Source organism: Drosophila subpulchrella, chromosome 2L, assembly GCF_014743375.2.
Source record: "Drosophila subpulchrella strain 33 F10 #4 breed RU33 chromosome 2L, RU_Dsub_v1.1 Primary Assembly, whole genome shotgun sequence".
NCBI classification, from domain to species: domain Eukaryota; kingdom Metazoa; phylum Arthropoda; class Insecta; order Diptera; family Drosophilidae; genus Drosophila; species Drosophila subpulchrella.
Window position 1 is genome coordinate 23,047,282 of NC_050610.1, and position 18,432 is coordinate 23,065,713.

At 41.4% G+C, this 18,432-nt stretch overlaps 2 protein-coding genes across 2 annotated transcripts; both read right to left on the reverse strand.

Moving 5' to 3' along the window:
* Window positions 1-4,804: 4,804 nt before the first annotated feature.
* Window positions 4,805-5,833, reverse strand: LOC119546802 (trypsin-1). The gene is made up of 2 exons (XM_037853381.1): window positions 5,421-5,833; window positions 4,805-5,360 (listed from the first exon to the last, which is right to left on the reverse strand). Exons 1-2 carry the CDS (start codon window positions 5,696-5,698, stop codon window positions 4,805-4,807), a joined length of 834 nt encoding a protein of 277 aa, XP_037709309.1. The 5' UTR covers window positions 5,699-5,833.
* Window positions 5,834-6,044: 211 nt separating this feature from the next.
* Window positions 6,045-10,201, reverse strand: LOC119547267 (leucine--tRNA ligase, cytoplasmic). The gene is made up of 5 exons (XM_037854049.1): window positions 10,063-10,201; window positions 9,063-9,901; window positions 8,428-8,999; window positions 6,668-8,367; window positions 6,045-6,612 (listed from the first exon to the last, which is right to left on the reverse strand). The coding sequence occupies exons 1-5, from the start codon at window positions 10,063-10,065 to the stop codon at window positions 6,175-6,177; spliced, it is 3,552 nt and encodes a 1,183-aa protein (XP_037709977.1). The 5' UTR covers window positions 10,066-10,201; the 3' UTR covers window positions 6,045-6,174.
* Between the last annotated feature and the right edge of the window lie 8,231 nt (window positions 10,202-18,432).

Consider the following 18,432-nt stretch of genomic DNA (forward strand, 5'->3'; position numbering starts at 1 on the left):
TTATAAATAATTAAAAATTTAGTCTTCGATTTTTGCATTTAAAATATAAGAATATCTAGTTCAAAGTTCCATTTAATATTATCACTTAGTTCAATTATATTACGAACCAGGGGAAAAATATTCCTTAAAAAAATAAATCACATTCTTGAAAATAGATGATAATTAACATATGTACATAATAAAATGATAAGGATATTTAACAAATAAAAATATATTAACGTTATAAAATATAAATTATCAAAGAAAAGTGTACAATTTCGATCGGACCTCTAGTAACCTCTACAAAATAAGCCACTCCTAGTTTTCCTTATTTTAAAATCATAATTTCCCTAACCATCTGATAATCATATTTCATTTGCCCATCTCTATGCACATATCCATGGTGGATTTCTAGCAACCCCAATACCATTTCCGCTGACTGGTTATGAAATCAAAGACACAACTTACATAAAACGCAAGGCGAGAACTACAAAATGATATGCGCATTGAAATTTAGAGTTGGATACTTTTTTTCTTGTAGAGAGTGAGAACATTTTTCATTCTTTCGCAAAAAGGAAATTCATTGAGGCGAAGGCAAATTTGCATTCCAAACGGAAAGCAAAGATAGATCTCAAATAAATATTTAAGAAATTCCATTTGCAATGCCGATAAATCTGAGGCCCTGAGGGCTAGATAAACTGATTGCAGAAAAACACTCGGAATCTGTGTTCTGCGATGAAATCTGTCAGTTGCCAGTTTTCCTCAGTTTTCCTGGGGAAATTCCCGGAATTATTTTGTTATCCTGTCATTGACAGAAAATCTGCGGAAGGCCAAGCCTCTTTTTTGCCGCTTCAATGAGTGCAATTTACATAAGAGCTGGTCTAAATTGCCTTAAATTGTCTTGCATTCTAAAATATTATTTTATTTTGCCTTAATAAAAAATACAGTTTTCTTTTGGGGGCAAGCTTTAACTATTTAAATAATTGCGCCGCTGAAAGCTTACTTTCTAAGAGAGCTTATTGCTTATAAGGCGTATATTTTTTAGAGGGGTCGATCTGTAGTACATAGACCTGTGTTAAGTCGTGTCTAATCTCTAAATGGTCTACTTAATAAATTGTTTCTTTTTCTTACCAATTAATTGGATTTTCTTCTGTTGTCTATTTTCTTTAGGTTGGTGTGTTGTTTGTTTAGTAAGCTTAATCTCTTTCAGTGTAAGCTGATTGTTTATAAATGTCTTGTGAGCTTTTCTAAGCACTTGTTGGGTTTCTTTGTGGACTAGATCGAGTTTTAGTTCAAGTGTTTTTAATATTCACTTTGGAAATATATTTTTCTTCAATATCTGCAAGTAGTTTTAGAAAATTTTGAAATTAAAATTGGGTTTGTTGGTGTTTAGGAAGGCACTCAAGGGATTCACGTGTTTATTTAGCACTTTGTGAACATTGTTTTTCTGTCAACACGGCACAAAAAAAATCTTTACACTGTGGTTGCATGACTTATGTAAAATGCAACAACAACAACTTGAACAATAACAATTAATTTGCACTTTTTCGATTGCAATCTAGGCGAGACACTGAGAGAAAGAGCAGCGAATAAGCAGTCTCTCAAATACTGTAGCTTAGCACTTTCAGAGAGACTGTATTGAACGCTCAGTTTTTCAGTTATAATTATTAAAATAATTTCGCGACTGTAGATAAGATTATGTTAATGTAGATATTGTTTTAGTTATTGTTCTATTATAAACAATAACTAAAACAATATTTATTATTGAGATATGTGTCTGGTGAATAAATTTCGACCCGCTTAACGAACCGCTTACTTGGAACGCACAATGCTGAATGCGATCTGGGTATTCGCTCGCTCGCCGAAGTCAGATACGAAATGCAACTCACGGATACACGCACACTGAGCGAAACACCCACTCACACAGTGCCAACGTGCCGCTGTCGGCGTTTGTTTGAGTGAGAGAGCCGAGCGGAGAGCTCTCGCCGAACGCGACTCACGTGTATTCGCAACGTGCCGCACGTTTATTTGCCAACCGCCGGTGGCGAATGTTCGATAACCATGAATAACCAGCGCCGGAAAATACGGAGAACACTCTGGGCACAACAGCAACAGTCAGAGCTATTCAGTGCACTCGGGAAAATATTTTAGACTTAGAAAGATGTAATTTATGCAACAAATATCATTAACAGTTCCTAACCATACAGTTTGAAAAGAAAAAAATATTTTTTTCTGGTTAAAAAATAAATTATTTTTAGGATTAAAAGAAAAAAACTTTTTTTTAGGACTAAAAAGTTATGTTTTTCAAATATTTTTATTAAATAATTGATGTATATATATGATTTTATTCATCAAAATAAATAAAATATTTTATTTAAAATTATAAAACAATATCACCAATAAATTGTATAATTCAAATTATAATTTCGATCATTGGATTTTTAAAAAAATATGTTCAGAGGTTACAATGAACTCATTTCAAAAAATATTTAGTTTAATAGCACCTATTAGTAATATCATAGCCTTTTTAACTTCCTCAAAATTTAGCTCCATTAAATAAAATTCCAATTTAATTTTTAAAAAACGACCAATGGTTTTTCTCAGTGCAGTGTTAAACGTTTTTACCCAGCTGAATATCGCCTTCAAGCGACTTTGTCGTAGGCTTCGTCAGGGTGACTTTGCTCGGCTCTGAGTGCCGCAGATGATCTGTTGAATAATCCTTTTGGGAACGGAATCAACAATTGGTTGGAGGCAAGGGCCCCCAGCGGCGTATACGCATTCTCATTCTCAGGGCACCCGTATTCTATATGGTGTGTATATATTTACTTGGGGGATTTTCACGGCACGTCGTCACCGAATCGCTGCTGCAAATCAACTGGAAACGGTGGTTTGTAGCTCACTTTTGCTCGGCCAGCGGCGCTAGGAATGAATAGGTGGCTCTCTCAAGTCACAAAGTCACTCACTCACAACAAAGGCCATTCGACTTGGTCAGAATGTTATTCAACATGTTCCTGGAGTGAAGGCTTTAAAATTCCGTAATGCTTGTAAATTGCTCTAACTACAGTTGAAGCATTATTAAAAAAGATAATTCAGATTATGGATAATTTATTTAAATTTGAAGTTACTGTTAAGAATTTTAGAATACAAATATAAAATTGGTATCCTTTTTTAAATCTTCTTTAAAAATACTATTTAAGCCTTTTAAAATTCCTATTTATCTTTCTTAAATAAATACTTTACAGGGAATATTTAAAGTGGATTCCCCAAGGGATTATTTATTCTATTATATCTTCCAAGTATTAATAAAAATTCCCTTTGCCAACTCTGTTATGACCAAATCAATTATTATATGTCACGTTAGACATTGTGGATAATTAAAACCAGAAAAAAAAGGAAAGTGACAGTGACGAAACAAAAGCAGAAACATTAAATTGATTAGACCACTTCAATCTATCAGTTCGAAACTTTCCATCAAGAGCAACGTAAGTTGCGATCAGTTTACCAAGGCCAAGGCTATGTAAGTACATACATCTCGGTTATGCAACGTCTAATGTTAATTTTTCCTAAGCTAATTTATCACTAGTCAAACACAATAAAGGGCAGAGCCGGTCAACGGCTAGAAAAATCCAAACCAACTTATGAAATTGTGCATACAGCCTACAAAGTATTCCCGACGTATACGTAATGTGTTTAATTGCGTATACGCCGCATGTAACACATGAACGGAGCCCAGAAACCGTGATAACTGGCTGATAAGCCATCCAATGAAAGGCGAAACAATTAGATGAGGCCCACAGATGCTGGGCGCAAAGCTCCCCCTGCCAGAAGCCAAAGGACCCGCACACAGACAGAGACATCCCAACATCCCAACATCCTTTTAACGTGGCCAACTGGACTCATTTCCAACAACGCGACATGCGCCGGCAGAGTGTGCGAAAGGCAGCAGGGTCGCGTGTCTGGCAAGTTGGCTGTGTGCTGGCAACGTGTGGGAGTCTCCTGTTCCAAGAGCACATTGCGAAATGATCTATGCGGAAATATTCAGCCAGATGTTCTGACTATGGTTGTATTATATCTGGGATGGTCAATATATTGGTAATTTAAGTATATTAAATTTTATTTTTTTAATTGTTTCAAAACTTGCGTAACCTAAGTTTATATTTTAGACTGAAGTAAGCAATTATGCTAAGGCACATTGTAGAATTAGTTATATTGAATTACATGCCACATTTAGGTATTTATTCCAATTTTTGTTTACATTTCTCTGGTTAAAATCTGACTCGTGGTAAAATAATGGACCTGTAAAAATTTTACATAATCGTGACTGCACTAAAATCTTAAATTAACTGAGAAACTAAGTTAAGAAAGATAACTTTCTCTGGAGCTGCAAGAGTTATTTTTCTTCATTTAACTATTTAATTTATGACTTAATTCCATTCCTTGTTATGTAATACTTATGAACACAATAGTTTATTTTTAATATCTTTAATGAAGTTTTTTTTTAGGATTTAATAATATTATTAAGATTAATTATAATATCTTTAAGATACACTTTAATATCTTCAAGATAAACAATAAATTACTTCAAATATTTATTATAGGTATCTAAAATTATAATTTTTTGTAATGCTACCAAAGCTTTTTTAACTATTTTATATGAAAGATAAAAGAAAAAATTATTGTACACCTTTTAACTGGCATCAGCTATCCCAAACCCATCGTACCAAAAGAGAGATATTAATCATTCATAATTAAAAGATGTTTTTAGTCATATTAGTTTATTTGAAGTGTTTTGCCAAATTGGGTATATTTAAGAGGATTTCAACATTCAAACCCCACTGTGCTCCTTGATCCAATCCCTGGCGAAGCTCACTCGGGAGTAGACACCCGGATAGTCGGGCTTGGCGCAACCATAGCCCCAGCTGACCACGCCCACCAGCTCCCCCGACTCGCTGACCATCGGACCGCCGGAGTCGCCCTGGCAGGCATCCTTGCCGCCCTCCAGGAATCCGGCACAGATCATTCGCTCGGTGACCCCACCGTATTGCTTGTACTTCTCGCTGCACAGCTCCTGGTTGACCAGGGGCACCTCCACCTGACGCAGCCACTCCCTGGACTCCAGCAGGTTTTGGGTGTTGCCCCAACCACTCACGAAGCAGGTCTCCCCGTCCATGAACTTCATCTGCGGTTCGGGCAGCTTTATGGCCTTTTTGGTCTCATCGAATTTGATTGGATGGGCCAGCTGGAGCAGAGAAAAATCGTAATCCACATTGGTGAAGTTGAACTGGGCGTGCTGGACGATCTTCTGGACTCGAAGGAGTTCACCACTGCGGGCGAATTCACTGGTGCCCAAGCGTATTTTTAGGCGATCCGCAGTTTTTCCACTATAATACATAAGAATTTTGATTATTTCGAAGGAAAGTTCAAACAATCTCTCATCTTACTAGGTACAATGGGCAGCAGTCAGTATCCACTCCTCCGAAATTATAGAGCCTCCACAAATATGAGAGGAAGTTTGCAGGGAAACCTGATGTGGTGCATCGGTGATATTAATGCGATGTCCACCAACAATTCGTCCATCCAAGCGAGGAGATAGTTTCCAGGGTTTTTCCAACACATCCTTTAGGGACCGCTGTCTTTTGACAGGCTGCGGTATTAAACAAACTCCCGCCAGAACCAACAGGCTGCACTGCAGCACTAGAAACAAGCGAAGGGCCAACATGGTTGTTCCACAAAAAACCGAAGTATACTATGGCCTTAAGCAGAGCAAAGCCTTATATAGGTGTTCTCCGCAATTCGTGGTTCTTTTCTTGGATTAGTGATAGCCACCCATTGGGCAGAAGACCTGCTGGGAAACCACTGTGCAGCTTATCAGTCCACTGACACACTAAATACCCCGAAGACCTTTAGTTTTAGGGTGGCATTGGACACACTCTCACTTTAAAAAGACATTTATCTTGAACTACAAATATACAGGCCTACCATTCAGTTGCTTAATTGGGTCACTTGACTTACACTAAGCTAGGTTTCAAGTTCATTTTAGGCATATATTACAATTAACCTTTTTAAGTTTAATTTTTACTTTACTTGAATTGGGCACAAGCGTCTCACAGTACAGTTTAATAGCCAAGATGTCGTTTTACAAGGTTTCAATTTCATTCTACGAATAAATTAATTAGGCTTGTGATGCTGTTCGATTTAATCCACCACATAGATCAGATTTCTTCCCACTTCGGTCAGCTTGCCGGCCTGCTCCAGGCTGACTTTCTTAGAAGCCACATCCAGGATAAAGTTGCCCTCACTGAGCACAGTCTTTCCCGCTTTGTAGTCCTCAAAGTTGGGTATCTTTCGGGGGCCCAGAACGGGATCCTCGTAACGCCAGATTTTCAGGTTAGCCATGTCCGTTTTGAGCCCAATGATCTTGGAAAGCTTTTCACGCAGGGACTGCACAGTGTCGCCTTCGGAAATGACAGTGTTGACCTGGAAAAGCGACGAACGTTCGATGGGGTTCGTCAGCTCCACGCTCACATTGGGAGCCACTGAGAAGCTGATGAAGGGCGAGCCAGGACGCACTTCCTCACGAGTTTTCTCCGGCGCTGAGGGGTCGTCGGTGTACTTAATTTCCAGGACATCCAGCTGAAGTAAATCAAAAGTTGATTAAAGGGAAATACTCAAAGAAGAAAGTACTCACATCCAGTGTGTTTTTCAGGTAATCCAGATTACTGATCAACACCTGCCGCTCGTCGAACTCCAAAGTGACGGCCAGAGCAGCCACTCCCTTGCCAGACTCCACCTTTTCGCGAATCATCTGGGCAAAGGGCATCACGCGCTTCATGAACTTCTTCAGTTCAGCCTTTTGTTGCAGTGTAGCAGCGATGACTTTGTTGTCCGGCAAAGCTTGCGATTTGTTGAACAACTCCTTCATGGTATCCAGCACGCAGCACTGCCAAGGAGGATAGGTCTTGGCCACCCAGACAAGTCCGCGATTCGGTTTCTCCTGCTGGACACTGGCAGACTTATCCTTTCCGGCCTTGCCCTTCAGTTGCATTAAGTTCTTGAGGTTCAGACGGAACGAGTGAGCGGCTTCCATGAGATACTCCGAGCACAGGATATCAACTTCGTTGATGGCTCCAACTTCCGGCCAGCGAGCGTGAACAATGGACTCCTTGTTGCCCAGCAGTCCCCAAACATGCTCCGCCATGTGAGGACATATCGGGGAGACCAAAAGGGCTTGTCTACGGATAAACTCCAGTACCAGATCCTCATGCATTCCCTGGGCGCCACACAGCTCCCTGTACTTGTCCCTGGCCAACTGGAGTTCGTAGAAGCCACTCCTCAGAGCCTCCTTGAACAACATCTTCCGGTAGTTGTCGTCAGTTTGCTGCGTTTTCAAATTAAGCTCACTCAGGAAGACCTGATCGTTGAAGGTCTTATCCGTGCCCTTTCGCAGACTGCTCCTGTTGTCCAGCATCTCCTTGACCCACTCAATGAAGGTGTACAGACGGAGGATACCTGCATCCGCAGTGCTCTCCACAAAGTTGGCATCCTCCACACTGTCGCCGGCATCGGCCAAACATAGACGCATGCCATCGGCTGAGAACTTGTCCACAGCTTCGGTTAGGGTGAGGAAGTTTCCATCTGATTTCGACATCTTAGAGGAATTAAGCAACAGGTGACCATTTACACGCATTCCCTTGGGCCACTTGTTCTCATCATTTGGCCAGATGGCGGCGTGATTGTAGAGGCAGAAGGTCAAGTGGTTCTGGATGAGATCCTTGCCAGAGACACGAAGATCCATCGGGTACCAGTACTCGAACTCACGGCGCAGAACAGCAAGATGTTCCTTCTTAATGGCCGTCTTCTTTGGCAGTGGGGTTTCCTTGAAGAAGATGTAGTCCCAGATTTCGGCGGTCATGTCCGAAGGTTTGATGCCAAAAGGTCCTGGCTTCTCGCCGCGGAAAGTGCCGCCCTGCAGCAAATGAACCACCGTGTAGAAGGCCATGTAGATGGTGGAGTCCGACAGGGATTCAATCAGCCACTTGTCGTCCCAAGGCAGTTTGGTTCCCAGGCCGTAGGTCCTGGAGCAGGCGTACTCGTGCAGCCAGTTCAAGCAGGCCTCGAAGTTGTTGCGCGCCTCCTCGTGAAAGGTTTCCATGTCCTGCAGGATCTTGGTGGCCTGAGCCTGCCACACGGGCTCTCCATAATTGAGGTACCACTGGTTGCACAGAGCCACCACGCACTCGTCGGCCGAACGCGACATGATGGTCTTCTCCGGCTCGTAGTAGACATCCGCCTCGTTGGCGTCGACCAGGCGCTTCTGCAGATCCTTCTTTACATCCTGAATCTTGCGGCCGGCAAACTCGCCCACCAACATCACGCCGTCATAGAAACCTTTGGTTAAGGGAATAAATTAAGTAACAAACTTATAAAAGATTATTTGGATGCACATACTCTTGAGGTAGCACATTTCCTTAGCTTCGGCTAGCTTATCCTTGTCATTTTGCGACTGAATCTTCAGGGTCTCATAGGCATGGACGGCACACAGCTTACCCAGCGTGGGCACTTCGATGATGGGAATGGGCTCATAGGGCACCACCATCTCATCCTTTAGTCCGTACTTCTGGCGGAACGCCTCCTTCTTCTGCAGATCCACCAAAGCAGCGTAGTCATCGGGTGAATCGGAGGGCACTGAAGTGACCACACCAGTTCCCTTGTCCTCCTTGATGCTCAGCATGGGCAAGGTATAGACGATCTTGTGGGGGGTCAGGGGAGCCGAGAGGGGCACTCCCAGCAGATCTTGGCCAGTCAGCTCAGCCAGAACCTTGATATCTCCCTCCACGGCAGTGAATCCCTGATAGGTCATATTTCTGGCCGCCCTACGCGTGCTTATCCAGACTTCGTTGTTCCTGCTGGTCTGCCAGGCGATGTACTTGATGTCCGGATGCAGCCAGCAGTTGGTCTGGCCGTACATGGTCTCCGGACGCAGTGTGGCGGCCACCATGTAAATGGGCTGCTTGATGGAGCTGGGATGGGATTAGAAGAGGATAATTATTAAAAACTCATTCAGTATGTAATCATAGACGTACCTCAAAGCCTTGGGCGTCTCCAGCACCTTCATCTTGATGAGCGTGTACTCCTGGGGACCCACTCCCTCGCCGGTGGAGCGATCGTGGTCCATGCAGGGCTGGCCGTCCTTGGGCGAGTAGATGGTGTACCGCTTGCCGTACATGATCTTGCCGCGCTCCTTCAGGTGATTGAACTGCCAGCGCACAAAGGAGTCGAAGTAGGGATTGGCATCGGTGGTGATGAAGGTGCGCCGCCAGTCGATGTGCACGCCGATCCTCTTGAGATCCTGCACTGCCAGCGGTGGGAAGTAGTTCAGCCAGTGCTCGGCGTTGGCAAAGTCCTTGATCTCCTCGTCCTTGAGGCCGAGGCTCTGCATGATTTGCCATTGGTACTTGGCGGCCCCGGTCTTGGCCACCGCCTTGCTTTTCTTTCCCTTGGACTTGTCCTTGGGCACCTCGGAGGCAGTGGTCTCCGCGGGAGCAGGCGTCTCCTCCTGGGTGTCGGGAAACCTGGGCGGGTAGCCAAACTGCTCCAGCTCCCGGGTCAGCTTGTCGGCACAAGCCTTAATGGGCATTCCCGTGCAGTGGAAGCCAAAGGGCCAGAGGACGCGGCGTCCCTTCAGCCGGTGGTAGCGCACCGAGTACTCCGCCTTGGAGAGCGAGAAGGTGTGGCCCAGGTGGAGGCGGCCATTCATGTAGGGAAAGGGAAAGGTCACGAAGAACTTCTCCGCCTGCCGCTTCTTTGGAGCCGTCGGTGCGTCCGACTCGTGGACGCGCTCCGTCTCCCAGCGCTGCTGCACCTCCTGCTCGATCTTCTGCAGGTACTCCACCTTGAAGGTGCCCTTGCGTTCACTGGTGGTCTGTTTTGGGGGGTAATATGGTAATTAGCATGGAATTAGCATGGCATTTGCATTTAGAATGTTGCACTCAGGCGGCGCAAAGTTGCATCAGCCGGCTTGTCCTCGTGGCCCACTCGGTGAGTCATCTATGGGGGCCACCTACTCCTCCCCTTAGTACTCACCATTTCGGATTTTTCAGTGGTCTTGCCAATTGTTTAAAACAATTATTTCATTCAAATCACAGCAGTTGCAAAAATCAAAAAAACAGTGCAACGTGTTTACCGAAATCAGTGCTGCCAGCTTGGCTATTTGCACGTCAAATTTGGCTAGAACTAGAGGTGGGCAAAAATATAATCATATCGAGGTATCGAACATCGATATTCTTACATTTATTCTACATAAACTGCTTTGTTCTACATGTGTAAACTGCTTTAACGCACATGTGAACTGCTTTGTTTTAGTGCAGCTACTGAGCGGCAGAGGGCGGTAAAAATAAAATTGAAAATTTATTTTATTGAAATTTTCAAGTGATTGTGGTTTTCCAGAAAAAGTTAGATTCTTCCACCATAAATCATCTGTATAATTAGGGATTTGAGAGTAAGCTATACTTTTAGGGAATATTCCAAACTTATTTTCAATTAAGAAAATAAAAAACACTGAAAGTTTCTTCAAAAATTTCAAAACATTTTTATCGCCTTTAAACTTTGTATATCTTTAGCTTTACTTAAGTAAGTCTTACAAATATTTATGTAGTTCAGTACATAGATGTTAAAATGTATATGCTGATTCCCTTTGTTGTTAAAGCAATCCTTCCCGCTTAAATCTTTCATTTTCCCCTTGGAACTCATATAATCCTTGAATTTACGCGCAAATTCCGTCCCGCCAACACATAAATAAATGGGCTTGAAATTCTCAAGAAAATGAAGATGAAAACAGAATATCAGCCTCAAAATATTCAGATAAAAGTGCGTAAAGCGGCAGTTGTAGTAAAATTCATGAGTTGCGCAGTGCGTTGACTCTTTGCGGCAAGGAGACTCGTCTCGGGCAGTGGATTTCGCCTCTTAAATAGATAATCTCCATTCTGCAGACCTTTGTTTTTCTTCCCCCTTTATTGCGGAAGAATTTTGTCTATTTTGTAAATTAATCGCCGGTTGGGCCGATGACACTGTTCAAGGATTTCCAGAGCACATTTTGAAAACAAAACATTGAACCCTCTGGTCTTTCGGTTTCGATTTCATTATGCGCCGCATCTCAATTGGGGGGTAAACAACGTGAAAACAACTCCTCAGCTTCTAATTGAGTTGGAAACTCAACTCTTTGGCAGATGAAGCTGGCGGAAAATGCCAACACGTTCCCCTGCAAAAATGGGAAAAAGCAGCACCGATCGCCGCATCGATATGCAAATGATTGCCAAATTGTCGCAAGAGATGCCAAAAATTGCAGCCGAAATCCGAGTTTAAACTGGGTGCTACTGTCAGGGCTGAAGCCCTTTGAGCTGGCAGCCCAGAAAGCGGGTCGCCGGGTCGCGATTCCATCCAGCGATTGCCAATCGACGCCAGCGGCACCCCGAAAGCAAAAGGTTCCGGCCAAGTCGGGGAAAATCACATACCCTTTCGAGTAGTTTTCCTCAATTCCGGGTTATTTATCAAAGAAGAAAGGTTTCAGAAGGACAAAACCAGATTGAATATTTTACTAATATATCTTTAGTAGACAAATGTGACACATCTATGGAAAACTATACTGGTAAATGAATGATCATCAAGTAAACGATTGTATTGCAATTATTTATAGCTTCATTCTTAAGAATTAATTCTAAAAATAAAGGCTTGAACTGGTTGGCATAGTTTTATTTAATATATTGGCTGAGTGCAATAACGCCCAATGAAATAAGTAATGGGCGTTATTTCACTGTCCTCGCATGCACCCCAATATATTCCTTTACACTTTTTACACCCACAGATCACCAATAAAATCCCTATACCCCATGAAAAACCAAATTGTATCTCAAAGTTAACCAATTTCTGTCAAAGATTCTTAATGCTTATCTCGATGATCTGATGGTGCAAATCGTTTTTGAATGCCACAAACCGTGTTGCTGTCTGCGATTTCGGTTGTCTGAGTGTTTGGTGTTGCTGCCAGTTGTCGGTTGTCGGTAGTTGGTTGTTGCCGGTTGCATTTTGCACTTTGGCTGTTAAGTTTATCGAGTGCGGAGTTCAAGTACACCCACAGTTGAGTCGTTTCTCGGTCTTGACAAATATTTGGCAATTGTGTAATCAAATTACGGGATCAAATCGCTCTTTCCGTCTTATTGTCTCTTGCTTTTCTGGGAAATTTATCAAAGCTTAGGAATATTCTTTTTGGTCATTATGCAACCAATTGAGGTAACTTCTTGTATAAAATTGAAATATTTTAAACATCATACATGCTCTGTAGTCTTGCTCATATCCTTATTTACATTTTTATCATAAATATAGTCGTTAGTCTTGTCCTAAATGCAAAAAGATTTATTTATGCTTTTCTTAATGTGTGTTTATTATACAGATTTATTCAAATTTTAGGACCAGTTAATTATTTATGACCCCGAGGCGAATATAAATTTCCTTGGCAAGCCCTATTGGTAGCTCCTTGGCGAGATCTATATACCTCGTTGCTCTCGTCCCATCAGCAACATATTTTTGCAGCTCTTGGCCCGTTTTGCATAATTACGACTTGGCTGGCTTAATAAATAAGAAAAGTTCACAATTTCCATTGGGCCACGCAGGCGTTGCTCTAACAAGCATAAAAAACGCATTTGCATATGCATTTGTGCGTGCGTGGGCGTTGCATTTGTTGAATTTTGTTGTTGCCACAATGCAGCCGATGAATCACGCGTGATATTCCGCAGTTGCAGTTGCAGTTGCAGTCTGTGAACTATTGTCTACCTTTGCTGCCGTATTATTCTCTTATTTATTTTCCTCTCCCCCCCTGGCAAATAAAGTGGACTTTGCACTCCGCCAACGGGTTGACATTTTCATTATGGAAACTCTTTTATTTTTTGTATTTTTCCTTGTAGTGTGGACATGTTTTCTCGCTCTCCCTCGATTGCCACCGGCGTCGACAAGTAACACAGCACTGAAAATAAATATTAACATTTTTTGTTTAAAAATGATATGATCTAAAATCCCAATAAATGCTTCTGCACATTTTTCTCATATTCAAAAAAGAAAAAAGGTCCGAAAATTCTTTGAAAAATGATCACAAGCTTAATAATTTAATTTTGGTTTACAAATTTAATCAAGAAAGTAAACATAAATTCTGAAATAAAATATATTAATATGGTATCATAGATATAGTTTTTTATAAATTCCTTTTTTTCAGTGCTTTCTGGGAGGGTAAAGGGGCGTGGTCACCTATGGCAGTCACTCAAGCGATTTTCAATGCGTTGACAGTTCAGGCTGTCAATCGTTTTGTGTTTTCCAGTGTAGGTGTTACAGTTGTTGACTTGGCTGTTCCCCGTGATTAAGCTGTGAAGTGCAATTGAAGGCATTTCAATTGTTGATTGTCAAGACCCCAAAACCTTAGCATAGGCCCAACAAATTGTCCATGGGAATGCGCAAAACTGTCAGGGGCGACTTTAGATTGGTTGGACAAACAAGGGGCACATGGTTTATTATTTATTTATTTAATGCTCATAAGAAGCAGAATTTATTAAGATATTTAGTTATATAATTTTATAGAATTAAATTTTTTAAAGGTAGCTTTGTATTTTCCGATTTTCCCAAACTAGTTAGTGACCACAAATCCCCCACAACATCCACAGAAATGGCAAAAAAATGTCCAACATCAAATTTCAATTATCGCAATGGAAAAAGGAAGCTGTCGGAGGGCAACATTCGACGACCCCAAGCAACAAAAAAATTAAGAAAAGCAAAACCAACTTAAACAAGTGTCTCAAACGGCGGTGAAGCAGCAGGAAAAATGCAAATTCACTGCGGCGGGCGGCAACTGAACAACCAAATGGCCAACTCGCACTGATTTTCACATGGGCAATTAATGTTTCAATAAACGATATTCTAGCAGCAACAAATTTGTAGCAACAGCAACTGTTGCTGCTGCAAGAGAGCAGCATCTAATGTGGCTGCTGCCGCCGTTTCATGTTGCAACTTGCAACGAGCACCAGCAAAAAACACTCGCCGGGAATGGAAAATGTTATTGAAATTGGCTTTTTATGTTTATGAAAACGGCCGCCGCAGCTCGGATTCCCATTTCCATTCCGAATCCGATTTCCACTCTCGTTAATTACTGCCATTTTCCATCCTATTTATGCTCACGCCTCGCTCACGTTTTGGCCATCAGCGAATGGGGCGAACATCGCAAACGCGTGCAGTGCGTGAAAATGTTTGCTAATTGCCCGGTTTATAGCCAATTTTCGCCACATTTGGTGGGCGGGAGGTGGCGAGATCGAACACAAATTATGTTATTGTTCCAGTAAAATCCTGTTGCCAAGATTCCCCAGCGGAGGCTTGGATTTCTGGGGAATTTTGTGTGGCTTTTCAATGGAAGAGGTGATTCTGCAATGAATTAGTGGGTGCAACATGAGTTAGGCTGTGTTTAGTTGGAAAAATGTGTTTAAGAGTGTTTTAATTGAAATTCCATTATGAAAATTGTAAAACAATGTTATAACTTTTCATTATGATGTAGTGGTTGGTAACAGAAGGAACTCTATCTTCCCAAGGGATACTATTTTTCTATACTTCCGCTCTTCCGAAACACACACAGTAGTCCTCATGAGAAATTATTGACTTTTTACCATTTGGTTGGAAATTTTTAAATAGTCTTGTCAACCTAAATTTAATATATAACTTTATAACATATTATTAAGCTCTATAGGTTGTTTTATGACTTTAACAAACACCAGTCTGTTAGTCAAAAATCAAGCAATTGTCATAAGTCCTTAACAGCATTTTCATCAATCTAACTGCTCTAGAGGAAAGTATGCCATAGGTTAACAATTTATTATAATATTTAATTCATCAAATAAATCTATTAGTATTGTTAACTATTTTCCGCCTTTTACCTCCCTTACATTTTCCCACTTTGCATTGCAAAATCTTCATATAAAAATGTCAGGTCTTGTGACCATGGGAAGCGCACACATTCCGCTGGCAACCCAAATTCTCAATTTCCCTGCCTCGGCAACTGGAAAACCTCTGCTGCACCGGCAGCAGTTCGGCGGTGGATCACAATTAAGTTGTCTGCCCTTCGGAAGGCAACCTGTGTGATGCCGGCAAGGCTGCCGAAAAAGCGCAACAATCTATAACTATTTATATGGCTCGCCGCATTCCAAGATCTCCCAGCTCTGAGCCCCAGCAGCCTGCCACATGCAAATCTGCAGTGCAATCCCTTTGTGGGCCACAAACCGGCACTTAGCCCGGCTTTGATTTGAAGTTCGTGTCCCTATGCGAACTCTGGCAGACTGACAAACTGACTGGCTAACACCTTGGACCGCTCGAGTCGGTTCCACCAGTTGCAGTCACACAGGGAGAAAAAGTTGGTGAAATGGAACTACTCTTAGACGATATTTTGTTATCAATCTCACCAAAGAAATTATTGTTCTGAAGAATTCGCGTTTATTTACAGATTCATTCACTGCTTCAACAGATTGAGGTAATTGATAAGTATTGTTCCCTCTTCTTCTAAAGAATTCGCGTTCTTATTTTCTTCATGAATCAATATGCGGACTTATATATAATATATCAAGAAAATGATATTGCTCTGAAGAATTCGCGCTTATTTGATTTATTGAATTAACAGATAAAGTTTTGTTTTGTATTCTTCTTCTAAAGAATTCGCGCTGTTATTTTCTTCATGAACCATTAAGAATATCTTGCTCTGAAGAATTCGCGTTTTCATTTTTTAAAACTTCATGTATGGTTATATATCCGTATATATTTTCCTGTGCAGATCCCTCGGATTGAGTGAGTGATTACAGTTGCTCGCCGGACGGTCGTTCCAACAGGTTACCCATGGGAAATCTTACAAGAGTCGGGGAGAGGAGCCCAATTACCTGGCTACAGGTCCAGGTTTTCTGCTGCCGTCGCTGCTGCTGCTGATTTTGATTTTGAAATTTGAACTTGGGGCTAAAGGTAAAAATTGTTTGTCGAGTAATTGCCGCATAACGAGCTGCAGTCGAAGGCAGCTCTGGAGCTTTTTGCAAATGTCGAGAGACGAGCCTGCGGGCGAAAACAGAGAATCGGGTTGGCGTTGCACTTTGCTCTGGCTCCGGTTGTTGCACTTGCACTGGGATTAAAGTGTGGTTAAAAGTTCTGATAGTTATACTTTCTAAAAATAATAATATTTAAGTGGCAAAGCTATATAAAGATTAAAAAAAAATAAAGAAAAATAGTTCCAAACAAATGATTCTTGTTATATCATATTCGTTTTAATATGAAAACTAGTAAAATAACAGTAGCTTTGTATTTTTCTTGTTAAATAATATTATTAAATCTTAAGTTGGGCATGGAAAAATTCTTTAAAAATGATCACACAATTTGTATATAATTGTATTACTTATATTTGATTTTTCTGGTATTCTTTATTAAAGAAAGCTAGTAATAAGATAGATTTATGGTTTCCCAAAATGGTTAATACTATGTTAACATTTCTTAAACGGCTCTTTTGAATTAAACCAAATAAATGGAAACAATGATGGTGCCTTGCTGATATTTAAATAAATATTTATTGTATATTTTTCCCGAGTGCCAAATGCTGTTGCAATTGCTGCTGCCCACCACCTTACGTGGTCGCCAGTGCGTCAGAATGGACCAGGTTTTCTTAGCCAGGTTGAACTCCGAATCAGCTCGGTTTCGCTTTGGTGGCAACCAACGCCCCAGCCAAAGTCGTGCAAATACCACAAACCGCGGCAAAAACCCGTGATAGCCAGCGTCAGGTGCATTTCCATCAGCGATAATGCCATGTTGCAGTTGTTGCTGTTGCATCGATTGCGGAAAACTTGCAACAGGCTGCAGCAGCCGCAGCAACAACAGCAACAGCAGATATCGCAGTTGCAAGATCACCAAAGACTCGACTTGGCTGGCCCAACAATTGTCTGAAATTTTCGTTTTCGACTTCAACTGTGTGAGGCATATTATTTGCACTTTATTATCACGTTAGCCAAATGAGCGAAACGTGCAGATCACCAGGGATTGTCGGTTGGGGGGATCACTGGGGGGCGGGTTCAGGGGAAACCCCCAACTTTGACCTTTCCAGGTGGGTGATAGATAAACCAGGGCTACCTCCCCGAGAATTCTACGCCATCGGATCTCTAATAAAGAGAATGGAGGCGGAGGTGCTGCCACGTGGGCGTGGCCGCTGCGAGGGCGTGTGCCAAAATACCCCCGAAATAAATAATAAAAGAAAAACAACATTTGGCAACTGGAAAACGGAATCTGGTTATCTGGCCAAATCTCTTCGAGGCATTTCACATTAGTCTCAGCTCCGTTTCCACCGGCCAGCAGCGAATTCGGATTTTTGGTTTTCATTAATGCCGGTCAGTCATTTATTATGGTTTCGATTTTATTTTCGCCATTTGGCATATAAATTACAATTATTTGGGTCGTTTGGGTCATGTGGGGGCAACTAATCGGTTTCAGGTGGCGGGGAATAAACCGCCCCTGGACAGGGGTTACCTAATCAACTGGCCCACTTGTCGTTTAGGATTAAATCTAGTTAAGTGTGGGGTTCTATGCTCCAGATTCTTGTAATAGATAAAGGTCTTTCGAATTGATTAATAACAAACTTTAAGCCAACCAATGTATTTAATATTTTATAATATTTAAAACAAGATGAGAGATCAGATGTCCATATATATATAAGAAACTTTTTTCGGGAATTTTGGTATAGTCTATTCTACCCATTCAATCTTACTACATAGTTTCGAATTATTTTTGATCTTTGTTTCTTTCGATATCTACGTCAAACATCCCCAGCAAAATCACTTGTATTTCATAAATAATACCCTTATTTATGTTACTACTTGATAAACATAATGTTTTTTTGTGGGGGAGGATAACATAACACCATATAACCTATATTTAAAGACCTTAATGTTCGCTTTATAATCTGATATAAATTTTTTCAAATAAAATATTACAAAGAAAGTTAGGTAACAGTACTTGGTTCCTAAAATATTTAAGGGGATATTTTAAAGAATTATAAGAATCTTACTAAACATTCTTACTTCTTATAAGAGGGCTTTACACATAAGTTGCGCCTCATCATCCAAAACATTTCTTCGCATAAAATGCTACAAAGAAAGTTAGGTAACAACTTGGTTCCTACTAATTTAAGGGGATTCCCTGGCTGTCAGCTGGGACCTGGGCTGCTCACCCCTGAGTTTTCCCACCCACCGGACGGGGGTTTTCCGCCCACATCAGCTGTTCTCTCATCAGCTCTCCCACACACACACACACACATACAGGAACAAGGACACACCAACGGCACATTCCCTCACGCAATGGGATTTTTGCCATAGCAACCGGGTCCATCAATCATTATATTTGTCCCTGAAATCA